This window comes from Triplophysa dalaica, chromosome 6 (assembly GCF_015846415.1).
Source record: "Triplophysa dalaica isolate WHDGS20190420 chromosome 6, ASM1584641v1, whole genome shotgun sequence".
NCBI classification, from domain to species: domain Eukaryota; kingdom Metazoa; phylum Chordata; class Actinopteri; order Cypriniformes; family Nemacheilidae; genus Triplophysa; species Triplophysa dalaica.
This window is the reverse complement of record NC_079547.1, coordinates 21,438,169-21,454,880: the sequence shown is the minus strand read 5'-3', so window position 1 is coordinate 21,454,880 and position 16,712 is coordinate 21,438,169. Positions and strand designations below refer to the sequence as shown.

At 37.6% G+C, this 16,712-nt stretch overlaps 2 protein-coding genes across 5 annotated transcripts in view; one reads left to right on the top strand and one right to left on the bottom strand.

The window, feature by feature from the left end:
* The first annotated feature begins 975 nt into the window (after window positions 1-975).
* rbm19 (RNA binding motif protein 19) lies at window positions 976-10,486 on the top strand. Its single transcript, XM_056751609.1, has 24 exons — window positions 976-1,111; window positions 1,790-1,972; window positions 2,081-2,200; window positions 2,312-2,359; window positions 2,583-2,814; window positions 2,910-3,196; window positions 3,290-3,349; window positions 4,129-4,207; window positions 4,299-4,370; window positions 4,591-4,797; window positions 4,956-5,086; window positions 5,163-5,287; window positions 5,383-5,479; window positions 5,572-5,682; window positions 6,858-7,058; window positions 7,130-7,202; window positions 7,300-7,451; window positions 7,595-7,655; window positions 7,807-7,886; window positions 8,007-8,062; window positions 8,253-8,372; window positions 8,645-8,747; window positions 8,926-9,046; window positions 9,721-10,486. Exons 1-24 carry the CDS (start codon window positions 1,076-1,078, stop codon window positions 9,801-9,803), a joined length of 2,838 nt encoding a protein of 945 aa, XP_056607587.1. The 5' UTR covers window positions 976-1,075; the 3' UTR covers window positions 9,804-10,486.
* A 154-nt stretch (window positions 10,487-10,640) lies between these two features.
* Window positions 10,641-16,712, bottom strand: part of cntn4 (contactin 4) — a 123,327-nt gene continuing 117,255 nt past the window's right edge. For all 4 annotated transcript variants that reach the window (XM_056751603.1, XM_056751604.1, XM_056751605.1 and 1 more), the window contains 6 exons: window positions 16,341-16,575; window positions 15,987-16,102; window positions 14,838-15,024; window positions 14,634-14,746; window positions 13,416-13,584; window positions 10,641-12,852 (listed from right to left, as the gene is read on the bottom strand). In XM_056751603.1, coding sequence (XP_056607581.1) covers window positions 12,761-12,852; window positions 13,416-13,584; window positions 14,634-14,746; window positions 14,838-15,024; window positions 15,987-16,102; window positions 16,341-16,575 — 912 coding nt within the window. In that variant the 3' untranslated portion in view covers window positions 10,641-12,760. The remainder of the gene's footprint in view (window positions 12,853-13,415; window positions 13,585-14,633; window positions 14,747-14,837; window positions 15,025-15,986; window positions 16,103-16,340; window positions 16,576-16,712) is intronic.

Sequence of the window (16,712 nt, the reverse complement as noted above, 5' to 3'; positions counted from 1 at the left end):
TCAAAAAGTATAATAAGTAATGCATAAAATGAAAAGCATAAAAAAGAATGTGGGCGGTAATTTTGTGTTTTCTATAACAGCAGACAGACATAAAGCCTTCATTGTGCATTATGACAGGTGACCCAGTAAACACATGGCTTAAACTTTTCTTGTCTGTTTTAAGCCATCCCTATCAATAAAAAGAAAGGAATTTTAACATATCTAATATCCAATAACTATAGTATTCTGGCCCGTGCTATAGTTCTATAGTGTCTCATAAACACAGTATTTCATCACAACAGGGATGTAATTTTAGCTTCTTGGAGGGATTTTTCATGATATATTGTATATATTCAAGATGTACCACCAGATGTGTTATATACAATTCCACATAATGTATTCCAGTGAGAAACGATTCTCATTTCATATCCATTGTTAACCATTCCCTGATAAAAATGTGAAATGAGCACGAGTTGTAGTCTTAAAAAGGGTAGTCAGCGCCATCTGTTGGACTTATATAGCATTGCATTTGTCATTTTGGACCAAAACTGAAAACTACGCGCCTATTTGTTTTATATTACTAAACAAAACGTTTGTTTAGTTCTTTATAAACCTTTATTAGAAACGAACATTTTTAAAATATTGTGACATATAGCATACCCCTAATGTCATTTAAGTATCTTAAAATTTGGGCGAAGTAAAGACAAGTCCCTGCGTTCCGTTCCGATATCATCATCCCTATGCCCTACTCCCTTCGAAGAGTAAAGCTCTTGATTCATAAACTCTATTATATCGCAATTATATCTCTCAATGTGTCTGTTTAAAATTCACTTGGCAAAAGGAGCAATAAAAGCAACGTTATTCTTTATTTGGAGCGACGTTTTGTGTTGTCTCGCCTACTAACAAGTGGGCGATATAAAAACAGCTGCGTGTCTAACACGCTATTACTCTCGAGTCCAATAGAGGGCGCCATAACAAGTCCGCCTGCCTCTTTCAGCCAGTAAAGATGGCGACTTACTGAAGCGCACCATGCTGTATTGTTGATAAAACATTACATTGTCATTTGCAAGGAAAAACTTGCCTGTGGATCGTAAAAATGTCAAGGTTAATTGTTAAAAATCTCCCAAATGGGGTAAGTATACGCGATAAGGTTAAAATATGATGCAAACCCGTTGTCAAATAATAGCTGTACGAAGATGTTGCTCACGCATTTATTAACGTTACATGTTTAGTAATTTACGTATTTACTAACGGTAAAGTATAAAAACGGTATTACGGGATTACTATTGTTTTATTTCGATAAAAATGGGGGTACCATACCGTATAAAAATATAACCATAATGTGGTCAAAACTGTACCATGATAAGTACTGAGAAGGTTCACATCAGTTTTATGTTTGCTGCCATACACTGATTTTAATAAAGTTTTGCAAGTTCAATAACAGCCATGTTGAAAGAAATCGTATTTTCTACAAATACCATCATGAACGATCAGTTGTTTACCATTAAAACATGATATTATGTCTTCACGTTATGTTTTTGTGGCTTATTCTAGTTGAATTTAATTGTGGTCTATTGGTTCCCATTCAACAGATAACATTTCACCAACACAACACAACACAACACAACACATAAGCAGTAGACCCACAGTTATAATGATTCAATAATTAAGAATTTGTGTGACAGTGTCTATTGTTTTTCAGCAGGGCAGTCAGGCCATTTAATGCAATAATATCTTAAAATGTATTTGGTCCCAGTTGAAACTATACAAACATGACTATATTTTTAATATCTATTTTTTACGTCAACAGATGAAAGAAGATCGCTTCCATAAGATGTTCGCTGATTTTGGGACACTTACGGATTGTGTACTCAAATTTACCAAAGATGGGAAATTTCGCAAATTTGGATTTGTGGGTTTCAAGACTGAAGAGGACGGACAGAAGGCTCTGAAACACTTTAATAAGAGTTATGTGGACACGTCACGAGTTACTGTAAGTCAAGATCTTTTGGAGCATCCATACATTTAAGAAATAAAAAAACGAATATGTGTTTTGCAATCCTTACTGGTGTTTTTCTTACTGTTTTTTTTTTTTAACAAGGTGGAACTCTGCACAGATTTTGGTGACCCCAACAAAGCCAGACCCTGGAGCAAACATTCACGCCAGCCATCATCAAATAAAGACAAAGAAGAAAAATCACAAGACGAAACGGATGAAAAGGTTTTTGTCACTTTGCCGTTGTCTGCACTGAACTCAATGGGGCATTTACGATGTGATTTTTGAAAAAAATCTTGTGGAAAAGTCAAACTGATTCATTTTATTGTTCAACAGAAGGAGAAGGAGAAGAAAAAGAAGAAACCTTTGAATGTTATCGGAGATGTAAGTTTCCTGCTCATACTTTTCTCTAACCGCCTTACATAAATCATATTCAGTTTGACTTCATACATAAAATGTAACTTGTTTTCTTTATAGCAGAAGTCACCAGCAGTAACTGCAGCATGAAGTCAATATATAGACTTCTTTATTGTTAAACCTTCTGACCTCCTTATGTAGAAAATTAATTTTTGACTATAAATATTGTATCGTCTTTTTTGCTCCTTAGCTTGAACAAGACAAGAACTTCCGGGAGTTTGTCGCTGTGCACCAGAAACGCACGAAGGTGCCCACCTGGGCCAATGACTCTGTTGAAGCTGCGTCTGTTGTTTCTGAAAAGGCGAAGAAGGAGAAAAAAAAGAAAGTTACTGATGATTATCTGAACTTTGACTCCGATGAGTCTGATGAACTGAGTGACGCTAAGGATGAAGATGATGATGCTGAAGAAGAGGAGCAACCAGGTGAGAAATCTATTTAAATGTCGATGCTGCGTTCTTTATTAACACAGAGGAAGGGTTTAACTGGAACTGACTGGCTTTGTGTGTGTTTGTACTAGATGATAATAAAGAAGCGATGAAAAAAGGTCTCTCCGACATGGACTATCTTCGCTCTAAAATTGTGGCCAAATCAGACTTGATTGATGAGGTAGAGATGGGGAAAGCAGATGAAGATGACAGTGCTGAGGCTGATGAGGATGAAGAAGAAAAGGATGAAGAAGAAGATGAGGATGGAGAAGAGGACGAGGACGAGGAGTCTCCAGTCCAGAACACAGACAGTGCATATGAGAGCGGTGACAAAACAAGCAGTCTGAAAACTGCAAAGCCAGTAGAGCCCCATAACAAGGTTTATTACTTAAAACATTGAGTGACAAGGTTTGACATGTGATTGTTAAGATATTGGAAGTTAAACTGTACTGTTTATACACTGTGGTTATAGATTGAGTCAAGCACAGAATTCACAGTCAAGCTACGAGGTGTTCCGTTCAAAGCTAATGAGGTTTGTGCATATGGTAGAGCGCTTTTATCCAAAGCGACGTACATTGCATTTTATTATACATTTTTGTTTCTGACTATGTGCAATCCCCTGAAATTCCTCTTCAGTTTAGTTTATTTTGTGTTTCTGTCTGTTATTCGGTCAATGAATCACACTTAAAATACAAGTGTATGGAGGCAGAGAGGGAGATTGTAACCCTTCTGACTCTTAAAGAAACATTTCACCTAAAAAAAATATTCTGTCATTGTTTACTCACCCTTGAGTTGTTAAAAACCTGTAAAAATGTCTTTGTCCTGATGACCACAGAGATCGATATTTCGACAAATGCTTGTAACCAAACAGTTCTTGACCACCATTGACTACCATAGGAGGAAAAACTACAACAATAGCAAAAGTGCCCCAAAACTGTTGGCTTTCCCACCTTTTTCAAAATATCTTCTTTTTTTCTACAGAACAAAGACATTTTCAGTGCAATTTTTTGGCACGGTCAGTGGTGGCCAAGAACTGTTTGGTTACATGCATTCTTTCAAATATCTTTATCTGTGTTCAACACAACAATTTTTTTATATGGAACAACTTGAGGGTGATTAAATGCAGAGTTTTTATTTTGAGAGAACTGTCCCATTAAGTTAAAAATTTAATGGGTGCTGTATAGTTTACAATATTCTGCTATATGTAGAAATAACATGATATCGATAATCATGGTTTTATTATCAACACTTATATTGTTACACCCCTATTGTGTTACACATTTATGACTCTGATTTTCCACTTTACTATAGCAACAAGTGCGAGAATTTATGATTCCCCTGAAACCCGTGGCCATTCGATTCAGCAAAAACAGCGATGGACGCAGCTCGGGTACAAAATGTTACCTGTCATTATTAACTTTTGATATTTTGAAACTGGCAGGATTGTGCAAATTAATCAATGTTGAATTTACTGTGTTAAGGTTACGTGTATGTGGACCTGCGCTCTGATGACGAGGTCGAGAAAGCCTTACGCCTTGACAAAGACTACATGGGTAAGCAGTGTTTCCCTGATCATCTGAGGGCAACTCTGAATTCAGTTTGTACTTTGACATTTTAATGGAAAACGAAATATTATGTCTTATCCATCTACAAGATTTATCAAGAGCATTTTTAGCTACTAGAAGAACATGATGTTATCAATGCCATTGTCAGTGATGCAAAGGCAACTCCTTTTACTTATTTTTAAAGTGCATTATCTATGTTTAACCACAGGGGGGCGCTACGTTGAGGTCTTCAGAATTAACACCTTTAAAAACAAAAAAATATCTGTGAAGGAAAGCGAAGAGGAGAAAAATTTTGTCCGTGACCTGAGGGATGACGAGGAAGAGGAGGATGTGGCCGAATCCGGAAGACTCTTCGTCAGGAATCTGCCTTACACGTGCACTGAAGATGACCTGAAAGAACTCTTCATTAAACATGGTGGGTCACGTGACATGTTCTTTCACATGCAATGTGCTCAAAGGCCATCGAGGACTACCTAGCAACCGCATGGCAACAGCCTAGCATGATGATTGTGTTAATTTTTCTAATTTGGTTAATGTTTTTAAACTTCTTTTTTCTTCTCGTGTCTCTGTTAGGTCCTCTTTCAGAGGTGCATTTCCCCATAGACAGCTTGACCAAGAAACCCACAGGCTTTGCGTTTGTGACATACATCATACCAGAAAACGCAGTTTCAGCATTGGCTCAATTGGATGGTCATGTTTTCCAGGTATACAACCATTTTTTCAGCTCATTTTTGGCTATATTGTATTATTTACATGCTTACAAGTGTTTTGGCCCTCCAGGGCCGGATTCTGCACGTCTTGGCCTCAAGGCTGAGGAAAGAAAATTCAGATCAGGGGTCCAACGCCACCGGCAGCTCATCGTATAAGAGGCAGAAAGGTGCTAAAGACAAAGCAGCGAGTACCAGGTGAGCGTTTGATAAACCGACTCCATCCTTGGTGAGCTGAAAACCTTAATGTACATTTTGCAGTCATGTTTACTGTTTCTCTGTTTGACGTGCAGCTCTCATAACTGGAACACGCTGTTTTTGGGCACAAGCGCAGTGGCCGATGCCATTGCTCAAAAATACAACACAACCAAGAGCCAAGTTTTAGATCATGTGAGTGTTTTAGGACACAAGCGAAGCTCTTTTGTTTTTGAGAGAGGTTCATCTTAACTAAAAATGACACTGGGTGATTGTTATGTTTATAGGAGTCTGAGGGCAGTCTGGCTGTGCGGATGGCACTCGGGGAGACGCAGATCGTACAGGAGACCAGGCAGTTTCTTCAGGAGAACGGAGTCTCTCTAGACTCATTCAGTCAGGTATAGTGTGTTTTAGATCCACATTATTAAACGTACAAAAAATCAAATACAAGGTTCCATTGACAAAATGTTCGCTTTTTAACACTATAATAACTTTATGATGCCTCTGTTGCCAACCATGTTTGAAACATATATTGCAGCTTACTTTATGTTGGTTGAAGTCAAATTATGTTAATCTGACATCGGTTTATAAATAATTTTTATGAACTTGAACACAGTTTTAGTGTACTTGCTATAGAGGGTTCGATCTTAACAACATAAACAACATTACTGCGAATGGACACTTTTGTAACCCTAACTGAATTTCACATACAATAGACAATTTAGTGACAAGCAAAAGAAACCGAGAAGAACCGTTACTTGGCTAAACTTGTCTCACCAATATTTTGAATGTAGACTGCGATACCAAGCTCAACCACACGATATCAACGTCATACAGTTTTTTATTTTAAAAAGGGGACTACAGGACCCATCAACAAATTAGTTATTAATAAAAGTAATATGACAAGTTCAACAAATCGCTTATTTAGTACAATTATTATACAATAAACGAATACCATAATTAATATTAATGTGTAAATGTTTAATTACAGGCACTGAGATTGTGTGTTTAATACATTTGTGACCCGATTCTCGAAATTGAGATTTTAACGTCATATGAAAGCTGAGGAAATAACCTTTTATTGATATATAGTTTGTTAGGATATGACAATATCTGGCAGAATAACACATTTTTATGAAGCTGGAATTTGAGGGTGCAAAAAGGCAAGATATTGAAAATCGGCTTTGAAGTTCTTTATACAAGGCATTGTAGCAGGCTATCCACTCACAAATATTATTTTTTTTTACATTTAAGGTAGGATATTAATAAAATATCTTAATGGAACATGATCTTTACTTAATATTCTAATGATTTTTGCCATAAAATAAAAACCGGTAATTTGTAATCATACCCTGTATTTTTGGCGATAACTAAAAATGTTCCCGTGCTACTAAAGACTGGTTTTGTTGTCCAGGGTCACATTTGTGTTTTATTAATAAATAAAATGATTTAAAAAAATCTCACATACTTAAAAGGAGTAAAAATACTATTAATCCTTAAAAAACGTTAAACTGCTGCACAGTGCTGTGTGTGTCTTTAATAATTCTGTATAAATGTTCTTGTCTGTGTGTAGGCGTCAGGCCAGCGCAGTAACTCAGTGATCCTGGTGAAGAACTTGCCCTCGGGTGTCCAGCCTGAAGAGCTGGAGGCTCTGTTCTCCCCCCACGGATCTCTGGGAAGGGTGCTACTGCCCCCGTCTGGCCTCACGGCTATAGTGGAATTTCTGGAGTCCACTGAAGCCAAACGCGCCTTCATGAAACTCGCATACACAAAGGTGAGTATGAGCATGAAGAGTGACCACTGAGCTGTTGTTAAAGAAATGTAATGCTGTATATTTATCTGTAGTTCCAGCATGTGCCCTTGTATCTGGAGTGGGCCCCTGTAGCCGTCTTCACGACTCCCAGAACAGCTAAACCAGGTAGAACTTTGAAAAAGTGTCATGATTGCAAGCACTTTATGTTCTGACTCTGTACTGCTGGATTTTTCTCATTCTGTTTATTCGTTAATCCTCTCAGCGCCCCTGACTGCAGATGCTGCGGCTGAAAATGTGGCTAAAGTGGTGGAAGAAGAGGATGATGACGAGGATGAAGAAGAAGAGAGTTTGCCTGGTTCAACCCTCTTCATTAAGAACCTCAACTTTAGCACCGCGGAGGAGACTTTACGAGAGGTGAGCTCCGATGTTTTAGGGTTTTGCAAGACTAAAGAAAACTGAGAATGTCATTTAAATTCCACTTTAGTACTTCCACTTTATTTTGTGGTGAATGCAGAATTATACCTTTGAGCTTACCCATTAACTTGTCCCTTTGACAGACGTTTTCTAAATGCGGTGAGGTGAAAGTCTGCACAATATCAAAGAAGAGAGATAAAACAGGTTTGATTTTACAGACACGCATATTTACAATGTGCATTTGTGTATATTATACATATGTCGCATGTTTCTGTCATTTTCTCATTTTGATTTCTTCATCTTCTCTCTTTGTCTCTTGCTCTCTGGTTCTGTTATGTGTCTGTCTCTCTCTCAGGTAAATTGTTATCTATGGGTTATGGTTTTGTGCAGTACAAAACTCCACAGGCAGCTCAGAAAGCCATGCGACAGCTGCAGGTAAATGACCATCTGCCTGTATAATGATGCTCTTTCATTGCGATATTTATGCACACTTATTATGCACAAATATTCATGTGATTAAATTAATCCAGGCATATTTTTTCACTTTCCATGCAGCACTGTTTGGTCGACGAACATCAGCTAGAGCTGAAAATATCAGAAAGAGACGTCAAGTAAGTTAATGTTTTGGAATGTGCATCTTAAATTCACATAAATATAATATAATATGTCAACCCTCTATTCATTGATATATTAGTTCATTAAGAAAAAGTATTTTTTATTTATATGTGTGTTTTTTGCATGCCACTACTGGTCTTGCACATACTGTTCGAATCGAAGCATTTCCTTGTGTCAATCTCACAGGTCTAGTCTGGCACAATCCAAGAGAAAAAAGCAGACGGGGAGGAAACAAACAACAACTAAGATACTGGTACGAAACGTCCCCTTCCAGGCTACAGTAAAAGAAGTGAGAGAGCTCTTCTGGTGAGTGTCGCTTTCATATTTAACAAACAATCGTGGTTAAAAAACAGTACAGTTAAAAAACTGGTTAAAAAACTGTACTGTTGGTTGTACTGTACGGATATACAGTATCAAGAATTGACATTGTTGACAAAGTTAAACGGATGTTTTAAACAAATTAAGCAAATTTTAATAAATGTAAAATGTTTATCAGCTACATTAATATTTGTCTTAAATGTTTTATATAATAACCTCTTTTGTAAGATGTGTAAAATGCAGATGTTTTTTATCTCCAGCACGTTCGGTGAGCTAAAGACAGTCCGCCTGCCAAAGAAGGGGATTGGTGGAACCCACCGTGGTTTTGGCTTCATTGACTTCCTCACTAAGCAGGATGCCAAGGTTGGTGCATCTGGCTTTGGTCCCTCCTGCTCTTCTTTTTTAGACCCTCTGCGGTGACCAGGATCTTTTCTACTATGCATCACTCGATGCCAGTTCAAATGCTAATATAAGCTAACACTGTCTACACCGGACTCTACGAGACGTGACAGTGTTTTGTGTTTTTGTTTTTCCTTCACAGAGAGCGTTCGCCGCGTTGTGCCACAGTACCCATCTTTACGGCAGGAGGCTGGTGCTGGAATGGGCAGATGCAGAGGAGACCGTGGATGATCTGCGACGGAAGACTGCTCAACACTTTCACAGTAAACATGAACATTATACAAATATGAGTTCTAGTTAATCAGCAGACACTAAGCATAATAAAACACTACTAAATTGATTTTCAAATTCATCATCCGTAGTTGTGCCACAGTAGTTCAGTTTTCAAAATACTGCTGCGGTTTTTAAATAAATGTGTAGTTTTAATCATTTTCACAGTTTTGTGGGGAAAAAACATTATAAACAAATCCGTTTATCTGGATGACTCATTCCAGTACATTCAAAGATTGCATTCAGCAGTTCAGGTCATCGCTCAGGATTCTTTTTTTTGGTTTCAGCAATATTGGTGATGGGGTTTATTATTAAATTTATTTGTTTTCTTTCTATCATTATTTTATTGTCCTGTTTTTAAGGAACATATATATACATATTGTAATAATTACTTGCGATTATACATGTTATATATTATAATAAATATATCATATTTATTACACATAATTACTATAAATATTTAATTTATATATAAATTATGCTATTACCTTGCAGCCTATCACACTTTTCCAAAAGAAAAGTTTAAGTGTCATTTAACTCATTTTAATTATGAGTGGCTTGTAACTTGGCAAGGTAGCTGCACTTTTTTAATGTCTTGGCTCCCTTTTTAATTTAATTGATTAAAATGAATCTCTGCACAATTTCTCATGTCTTCCCTCTCTGTCAGATGCTCCTAAGAAGCAGAAGAAGGGGGATATTTTAGACGGAATCATGGAGCAGATGGAGGTCGGGCAGGAGGACGGAGAATGAATAGCATCCGTCAGTCACCTAAAGCATCAATACCAGAGAAAATCATCCAGTGGAACTCCATTTATCTCTATTATGACTGCGTCTTAAACAGCTGCTTCACAGTCTCTTCAGGAATCCTTCCTTTTGGCCCCAGATGCTCCCAATTAGCTTTTTATTATATGCTCGTACATCATCCCTGTTATTGCTGTCAATTATTTAACCACAGCATTTCCCCACAGACGACACCGGTTGAAGGTGAACTCACCGCCTGAGTCCTTCACAAAGATGCCCAAAGGCCAAGTTTCCCTTAGATGTTTTAATCGGCGCGGAGGGCCGAGACATTTCATGGTCCGGTGTTTCGGGGGTGACTTTGCACAATCGTGGGGGTGATTGACATTTAGATTCTTAGATTCAGAAAATATAGATTGAAAATACCTTTTTTGATGTTCATTTTGACACCAGTTATCAACACAGTTTGTAAATTGTTAAGAGTGATTACATAATAATGTAAAATCTGAGTACATAGATGCCATATAAATTGTATACCTTTTGTACTGTTTACAAGGTTTACCTGCATTTTGTTGTTTACTACAACAAATCACAAATACTTTCAGATTTTTCGGATCATACTGTATTTATTGATGGAACAATCAATAGCTTTGTCTGGAAAATAAAATATTCCAATTGTAAGGTCATACTTGAAACCGCACTTTGTAAAATCTTCTATTTGTACAGTTACGTGGTCAAAACAGTCTTGGTCTACACAGAATTTTCTTACATACCACGTAGTGTACAATCTGCGTTCTCAAGTTTTTTTTTTCTCAGAAGAATGACATGCTAATGCTGCTTCAAACCAACCTGTAGCATTCTAAGAATTAAATAAATACATTTTCAGTTTCAAAGGGTGCTACCCAAAATGTTTTAATTACGTTATTTACCCTCATAAGTTTCTTAACTTGTATGATTCTTCCGTGGAATGCAAAGAAGTTAAGCAGACGTTCATCCTTTTTCATACAACGAAAGCAGACAGTGACCAACGTCTATAAGGCTCCAACAGGACCAAAGCAAGAATGCAACTTAATAAAAAAAAAAAATTACGATAAAACTACAAACACCTACATTGAATGGTTAACAACATAAAACGGGTACATTTATTTTTCTTCAATTGTGTCATACAAAGGTCAGAGGTCAAATATATGTTGATTGTTGAACGCCAGTTATATCACAAGTGGGGTGTAAATGAGATTTGGTTGCAGCGAAATGCAATTTATTGTTATATGTTTGGAGTTTAAAAGCATTTACGTTAGTCATGACATGAATTCACTGTATGAAAAACAAGTCTTGAAGATTTTACAGAATCGATTTACAGTTTAAGAACAACATGAGGGTGAATAAATAAACTGATAAAGATCTTATAACCTACACCTCCATTACAGCTAACGCACCCAGATTCCAACAAAACCTGTGTAGTCGAATGCAATATATTTTTTTATAAATGTCGTTTATTTTTTTCGTCCAGTATAAACAGAGAACTTTGGAGGACAAAGGAATATGGTTCAATAAATGGATCTCTGATAGTTTAATGGAAAGCACTGGTTTTGAGAAAGACCATTCTGGCTATGGTAAATGCACCATACACAAATCTTCAGAAATGAAAGACTGCGCTGTGTCCGCTGTCAAGTTGTCAGTTATTAATGATTTAAGATGGAAATGAATACATCCACATGCAGAGCCACTTTAAGCTAAGAAACGTCTATTTTCTTTAGGATAACAACCAAGATGAGTTTGTAGGAAACATTGATGTTGTCCACTTAAATATAAATTATCTGGAATATACAAAAAGCATTTACATATACTTTTTTCACTCAGTCGTGGATCACGTGTCCCTTTTAAAGCAGTACGTCTACTGTTTGCGCCTCAATAAATGACAAGCTACTTTACCTCACCAGTCTCACATGGCATTTAAAAAATGCAGAGCCTGTAGCCCCTACGGAAGTGGGGTCACACACACACACGCAAGCACACGCACACACATGTTGTATTGCCTTCAAACAATGAATAACAGCATATGGCTGTTATAATATGGATTATGGAAGCAATAAACTCGCCCTTACTACAATCCCCAACCTGAAAGGAAATTTTGATGACCCCAGCCTCCTGTCATAACTAACCACTCACAGCCCTGGCGTCCAGCACTTAACTAGTTAACGCTAAGAAATATGTATTAAGGCTTTTTGAGGACCTGAGGAGTTTAAAACACAGAGCACAGGCACACACAAGGCAAAGAGCTCTAGATGCATTACAAAACAACAGAGAAGCAGAGGATGATGGGGATAAAAGACAACCACGTGAACATCCACAAAGTTTGAAGTCTGCGGCTGACCAGAAAGAAATGAGACAACGAAGACAAAACAACCTTCGAAGACATCAGCAAAGGCCTCGTAGCGGGATCCGCTCGAGTTCCCGTTGTCCATTTTCGATCAGACGTGATTTCAGTGCAAGTATATTCCCGTGTCGTAAACAGTAACGTTAAATAATCCTTTGAGTTTCTCTGCTTTCAGAGTGACCTCGAAGGACCGTCCCCTTAAATAAGTTCATTTTCAGCCAAACGTGTCTTTCTCTAAATATTTAAGGTTCGAACATCTGCATTCTCTTACAAAACATTGTACGTGACATGCATCTAAAAGCGCGGGAACAAACGGACCGACCAACTCAACTCAAAATAAAAAATGCGAAATATGTCGTCCATACAAAATAAGCACTCGACATATTTCTCTCCCGCCGGTTTTTAAAAAGCTGCTTTGGTAACATCAACTTCAGTCCTATTAGCCTTCAACTTTAAATCGGCTACCGAACCACGCACCCGTTATTCCCTTCATTACGAATGAGTTCCATCAATTTGTCTGAGTCACTTTTCTCAAAGTCTTCTCTGGACGAAGAACGTCTCGTCTGGAGTCAGCGGCCCGCGCTGTGTTCTGTCATAAAGATGTTCGGGCTGTGAGCGATAGAGCTATTGTGCTGAGGGCTGAGAGAGTGGAGACGCTGGAAGCGGAGCCGACAGCATTGGGACCTGAGAGAGAAACAAAACCAAAACAAATGTAAATTGCTTAAACAACACAATGTTAAAACACAGCCAATGCTAATAAAAAGCTCTTCATAGAGTATGAGTGGGTGTAGTTAGTAAGGAGAAATTCATTTATTGGCACTAACATTAAAAAACGGACTTTGAAGTCTTCCGCTATATTTATTTGATTTACTATTGAAATTTGGCTGTTGCTCAACTCCCGTGGCATTATGGGATAGATAAGTGTCCATCCGATCCACACTCACAAATCTCGGCGGAAGTAGTAGACCATCCGGGAATTTCTCGCCTACTGTTTATTGCATTCTGAGGTTTTGGACATACTATTCATGACTCGGTTCGTGAATCGGTTCACGAATCGGACTATGGTCGACTCGTTTGCGTGATTCAGAGTCCACTCCCTTTTTTCCAAGCCAATAACTTCACCTTCGGATTAACAATTCGGCAGACCGCTTACGGCAACATTACACACTGCATGAAATGTAATTTTCATGATCTCATGTTATGCACTCTTTAAATGCAACAAATAAAAAAAAACTTAAGTTTCTTACCTGATATTCTGGGAATGGTGATCTGCCGGCTGCTGCTGCCCTCCCCACCTTCCCCAAATGGTTTGATCTGGATGAAGTATTCCTCATCTGTGGGCAGGGAAAGCTCCACAGACGTGGTGTTGGTCTCCATGACGGTGGGCCTGCTGAATCTGTTGCGCTTGTACAGGACCTGTGTAATTCCAGCAAGATGTTTTTTTGAGACAATCATCTCCCACTTGATTGGAGGTGCTTTAATTAGTGATCGACCAATAAGGGAATAACAGCTAGTGCTCAAATGAAGATTGCAGCGGGGCCGATGGGCAATACAATGCCGTTTGCAAATTAGACGCTCAGAAAATTGCTGAAATTAGTCTAAATGAACCATTTAATTGTAAAGAAATTCACCCGAACAAATGTAATAACAAAAAACTTTTCACTTAAAACTCGAAAGCAAGAAAATAATGATCAATTTGAACTTTAGAACTAACACAGATGGGGAACACTTCTTTTAATGTGAAAAACGCACAGTTTTAGCAAATGAAACAAATATTGAATGCTGTGCTTCTGAAAACTTATAGCTTAATTTTAGCCATAAATTATTGTTGGTTGTCACCCTTTATGTTTGTCACTATTCTGCAAATATCTAACTAATAAAAAGTATTAAAAAGTGGTTTTCCACTTTGACAACACAGTACGAGCATTTATTGTAAAAGTTAAGTCTTGAAAAACAGGACAAATTGGACATACAAGGTTTAGAAGGACATATTGTTATAAGGGATAATGTACAGGCAGTCGATTGTTATCGCAGTTTTAAGCCTCCGCTAAGTATAATACGTGAATTTCAGATATTTTATTAGCTAATTTTTACCGAATGGAGACCTACCATGAGGAAAAGCCGTTTACTTTTGGTTTTAAAGTAATAAACGACGTTCAAACATCACGAACAGGCAAATTGGTTTAATCAATTGTAAATATATTGTCACATATGTCATTAAAAGACATATTTATCATTTTTTTCTGTGTAATATTAAACTTCCCCTCTAAAAATGATTTGCAGCATCCGGGTTACAGGGTGTTTTTAGTTTTGAGCGGTTGTTATTTGAAAATAACATCGCGACTATCCAATCAGAATCAAGCATTCAAATGAGCCGTGAAATAAATCAAATAAACACATACCTAAAACATAACTAATAACAACAAAAGCTCTTCGTCATTTAAAAAAGCCATAACACAGCTCACCTTATACCCCATGACCTCAGACTCATTTTCTAGAGGTTTCACTTGTTCCCAGTTTAGAATAATTTTGCTGTTTGATGTATTCCACATCACTTTTGAAGGAGGTTGGCTGGGTGCTAGAAAAAGATAAATGATCTTTATTTCCTGAATCTTTTCTATTATCATAAACTCAAAAACTTTTATTTGAAAGCAAAGTTGTTAACTTACGCGGCTTTTTGGTGGTGACGTTGACCGGCTGGCTTGGTGGTCCTGTACCTGCAGTGTTATAGGCCCGTACAGTAATATAATAGGTACTGCTGCCCTTCAGGCCTTGAATAATCGTCAGTGTCCGATTTCCTACTGTCCTGAGTACACTAGCTGTATCTTCTTTCTCATTCTTCTCCCAGTATCTTAACTACAGAGGAAGACAAAATAGACAATACAGCAATGAAACCTGCAACAAAAGATAATTTATTTAAATTCTCAAAGAGGTCTTTTGAAAAAACATTCAAATAAGATATTATTGTGCAAGCTACAACACTGTGTGAGCTTTCGTTCTCTCCGGCACGTCTGATTTTTCAAAACTTTCAGCCGGTGGTGGGGAGGTACTGTGGTTTGGCTACTCGGTTACTGAAGTGTGGCGGTATTGAAATGAACTTGTCACAGGCAAATCATAATGTACAACTGTCAGCTTGACTGATAAACCCTTTTTCCAATCTAACGTCTGGACTGAATGTCAGAGATGGATGACGACACAAAGCTCATTTGTATTTGTTCCAGAACTGTTAGCAAAGGACAAAAAGGTCTCAGTGCTTTATATTTATGATCTCAGCAGATGGTTTCTTACCAAAGTGCCTTACAAAACAGTGCTAAAAATGACAACTTCATTCACCTAGAAAAGGCACAAAAAGATCTTAAGCGCTTTTTAACGCTTCCAAAAATTGGTGACTAGCCAGAATTTTAAGGGTCTATTTACATCATAAGTGAAATGAATCCTTTGATAGACATTCACTACATTTTTTAATCAAAAAGGAGAATAAAAAACATAATACCAGAATATTCTGAATAGTGTGGACAGAATGCATTTTATATTTGCATTGACACGTGGATCACTTTTGGCTAAATGTGCTGTATGCAACTGACCACACTGCGTGCAGTATGGTTTCCCATAATGCATCGCGTTCAAACATTTTTCTTTAGAATAAGGACCTAATTAAATTAACTTAATGAATAATAATTTGAAGCAAACATAAAAAAAACATTCATTATAATACAATAATAAACATTTTATTTCTACGTCAATAAATTGCAATTGTTTTGTAAATAATTAACACATTTAAATAGCAAATGTATTAAAGTTTATGGTAGTTATTCTACCTCATATCCCAGAACACGTTTCTTGCTGGTGCTCCAAGGAAGAGCTTTCCAAGACACCTCCACATCAAACGCCGAAAGACTTTTGGCTCTGACTCGGGTAGGTGCTCTTCCGGGCTCTAAATGTAAGTAAAAATCATTCGATTACTTCTATGTATTCAAACAAATCTTTCTAAACACATTTCTTAAAAAAAAAACAAGGCAGGCCATGATTAATAGGTTCTGGCACACTACACTTCGGTTAACATGGCTCCTATTAACTTGCTGCTAAATGTTCCACAGCAGAATGTCAAAAGGTGCATTCGACTTTAATTTCTCTGCTGCACTCAACCAAACACTGCAGTTAAAGCAACTGACCCTCCTCAGCGGAATAAATGTTGACCACTGGTCCGAAAGGTCCTTCCCCCTTGTTATTGTAAACCCCCACTTTGACTTGAAAGGGGGAAAATGGTAAGATGGTCTCGTTTTTGAAGATGTATTTGGAGGCTTCGGCAGATGGAACTGCCGCTTGCATCCACCCGGTGGCGCCAAAGGGCCTGAAAGCAACAACGTAGCCGAATCCCGCTCCGTTCTGGAGCTCCTCAGGAACGGGCTGTAATTTAAACATAACACATACAGTTAGCTCTAGGTGCATTTTAATATTTTATTATAATATTAACATAACAAAGACAGGGTAAATGTATTTTGACCCAAAAAGCAGCACCAGGCCTACCTTATTTTTTTAATACT

What these genes read in the sequence shown, in the direction of transcription:
- rbm19 (XM_056751609.1), top strand. Translation starts at nt 1,076, where the DNA reads ATGTCAAGGTTAATTGTTAAAAATCTCCCAAATGGG. An exon ending in CGGAGGAGACTTTACGAGAG is followed by an intron (nt 7,452 to 7,594) that starts GTGAGCTCCGAT and finishes TCCCTTTGACAG; the next exon opens with ACGTTTTCTAAATGCGGTGA. An exon ending in ATATCAGAAAGAGACGTCAA is followed by an intron (nt 8,063 to 8,252) that starts GTAAGTTAATGT and finishes TCAATCTCACAG; the next exon opens with GTCTAGTCTGGCACAATCCA.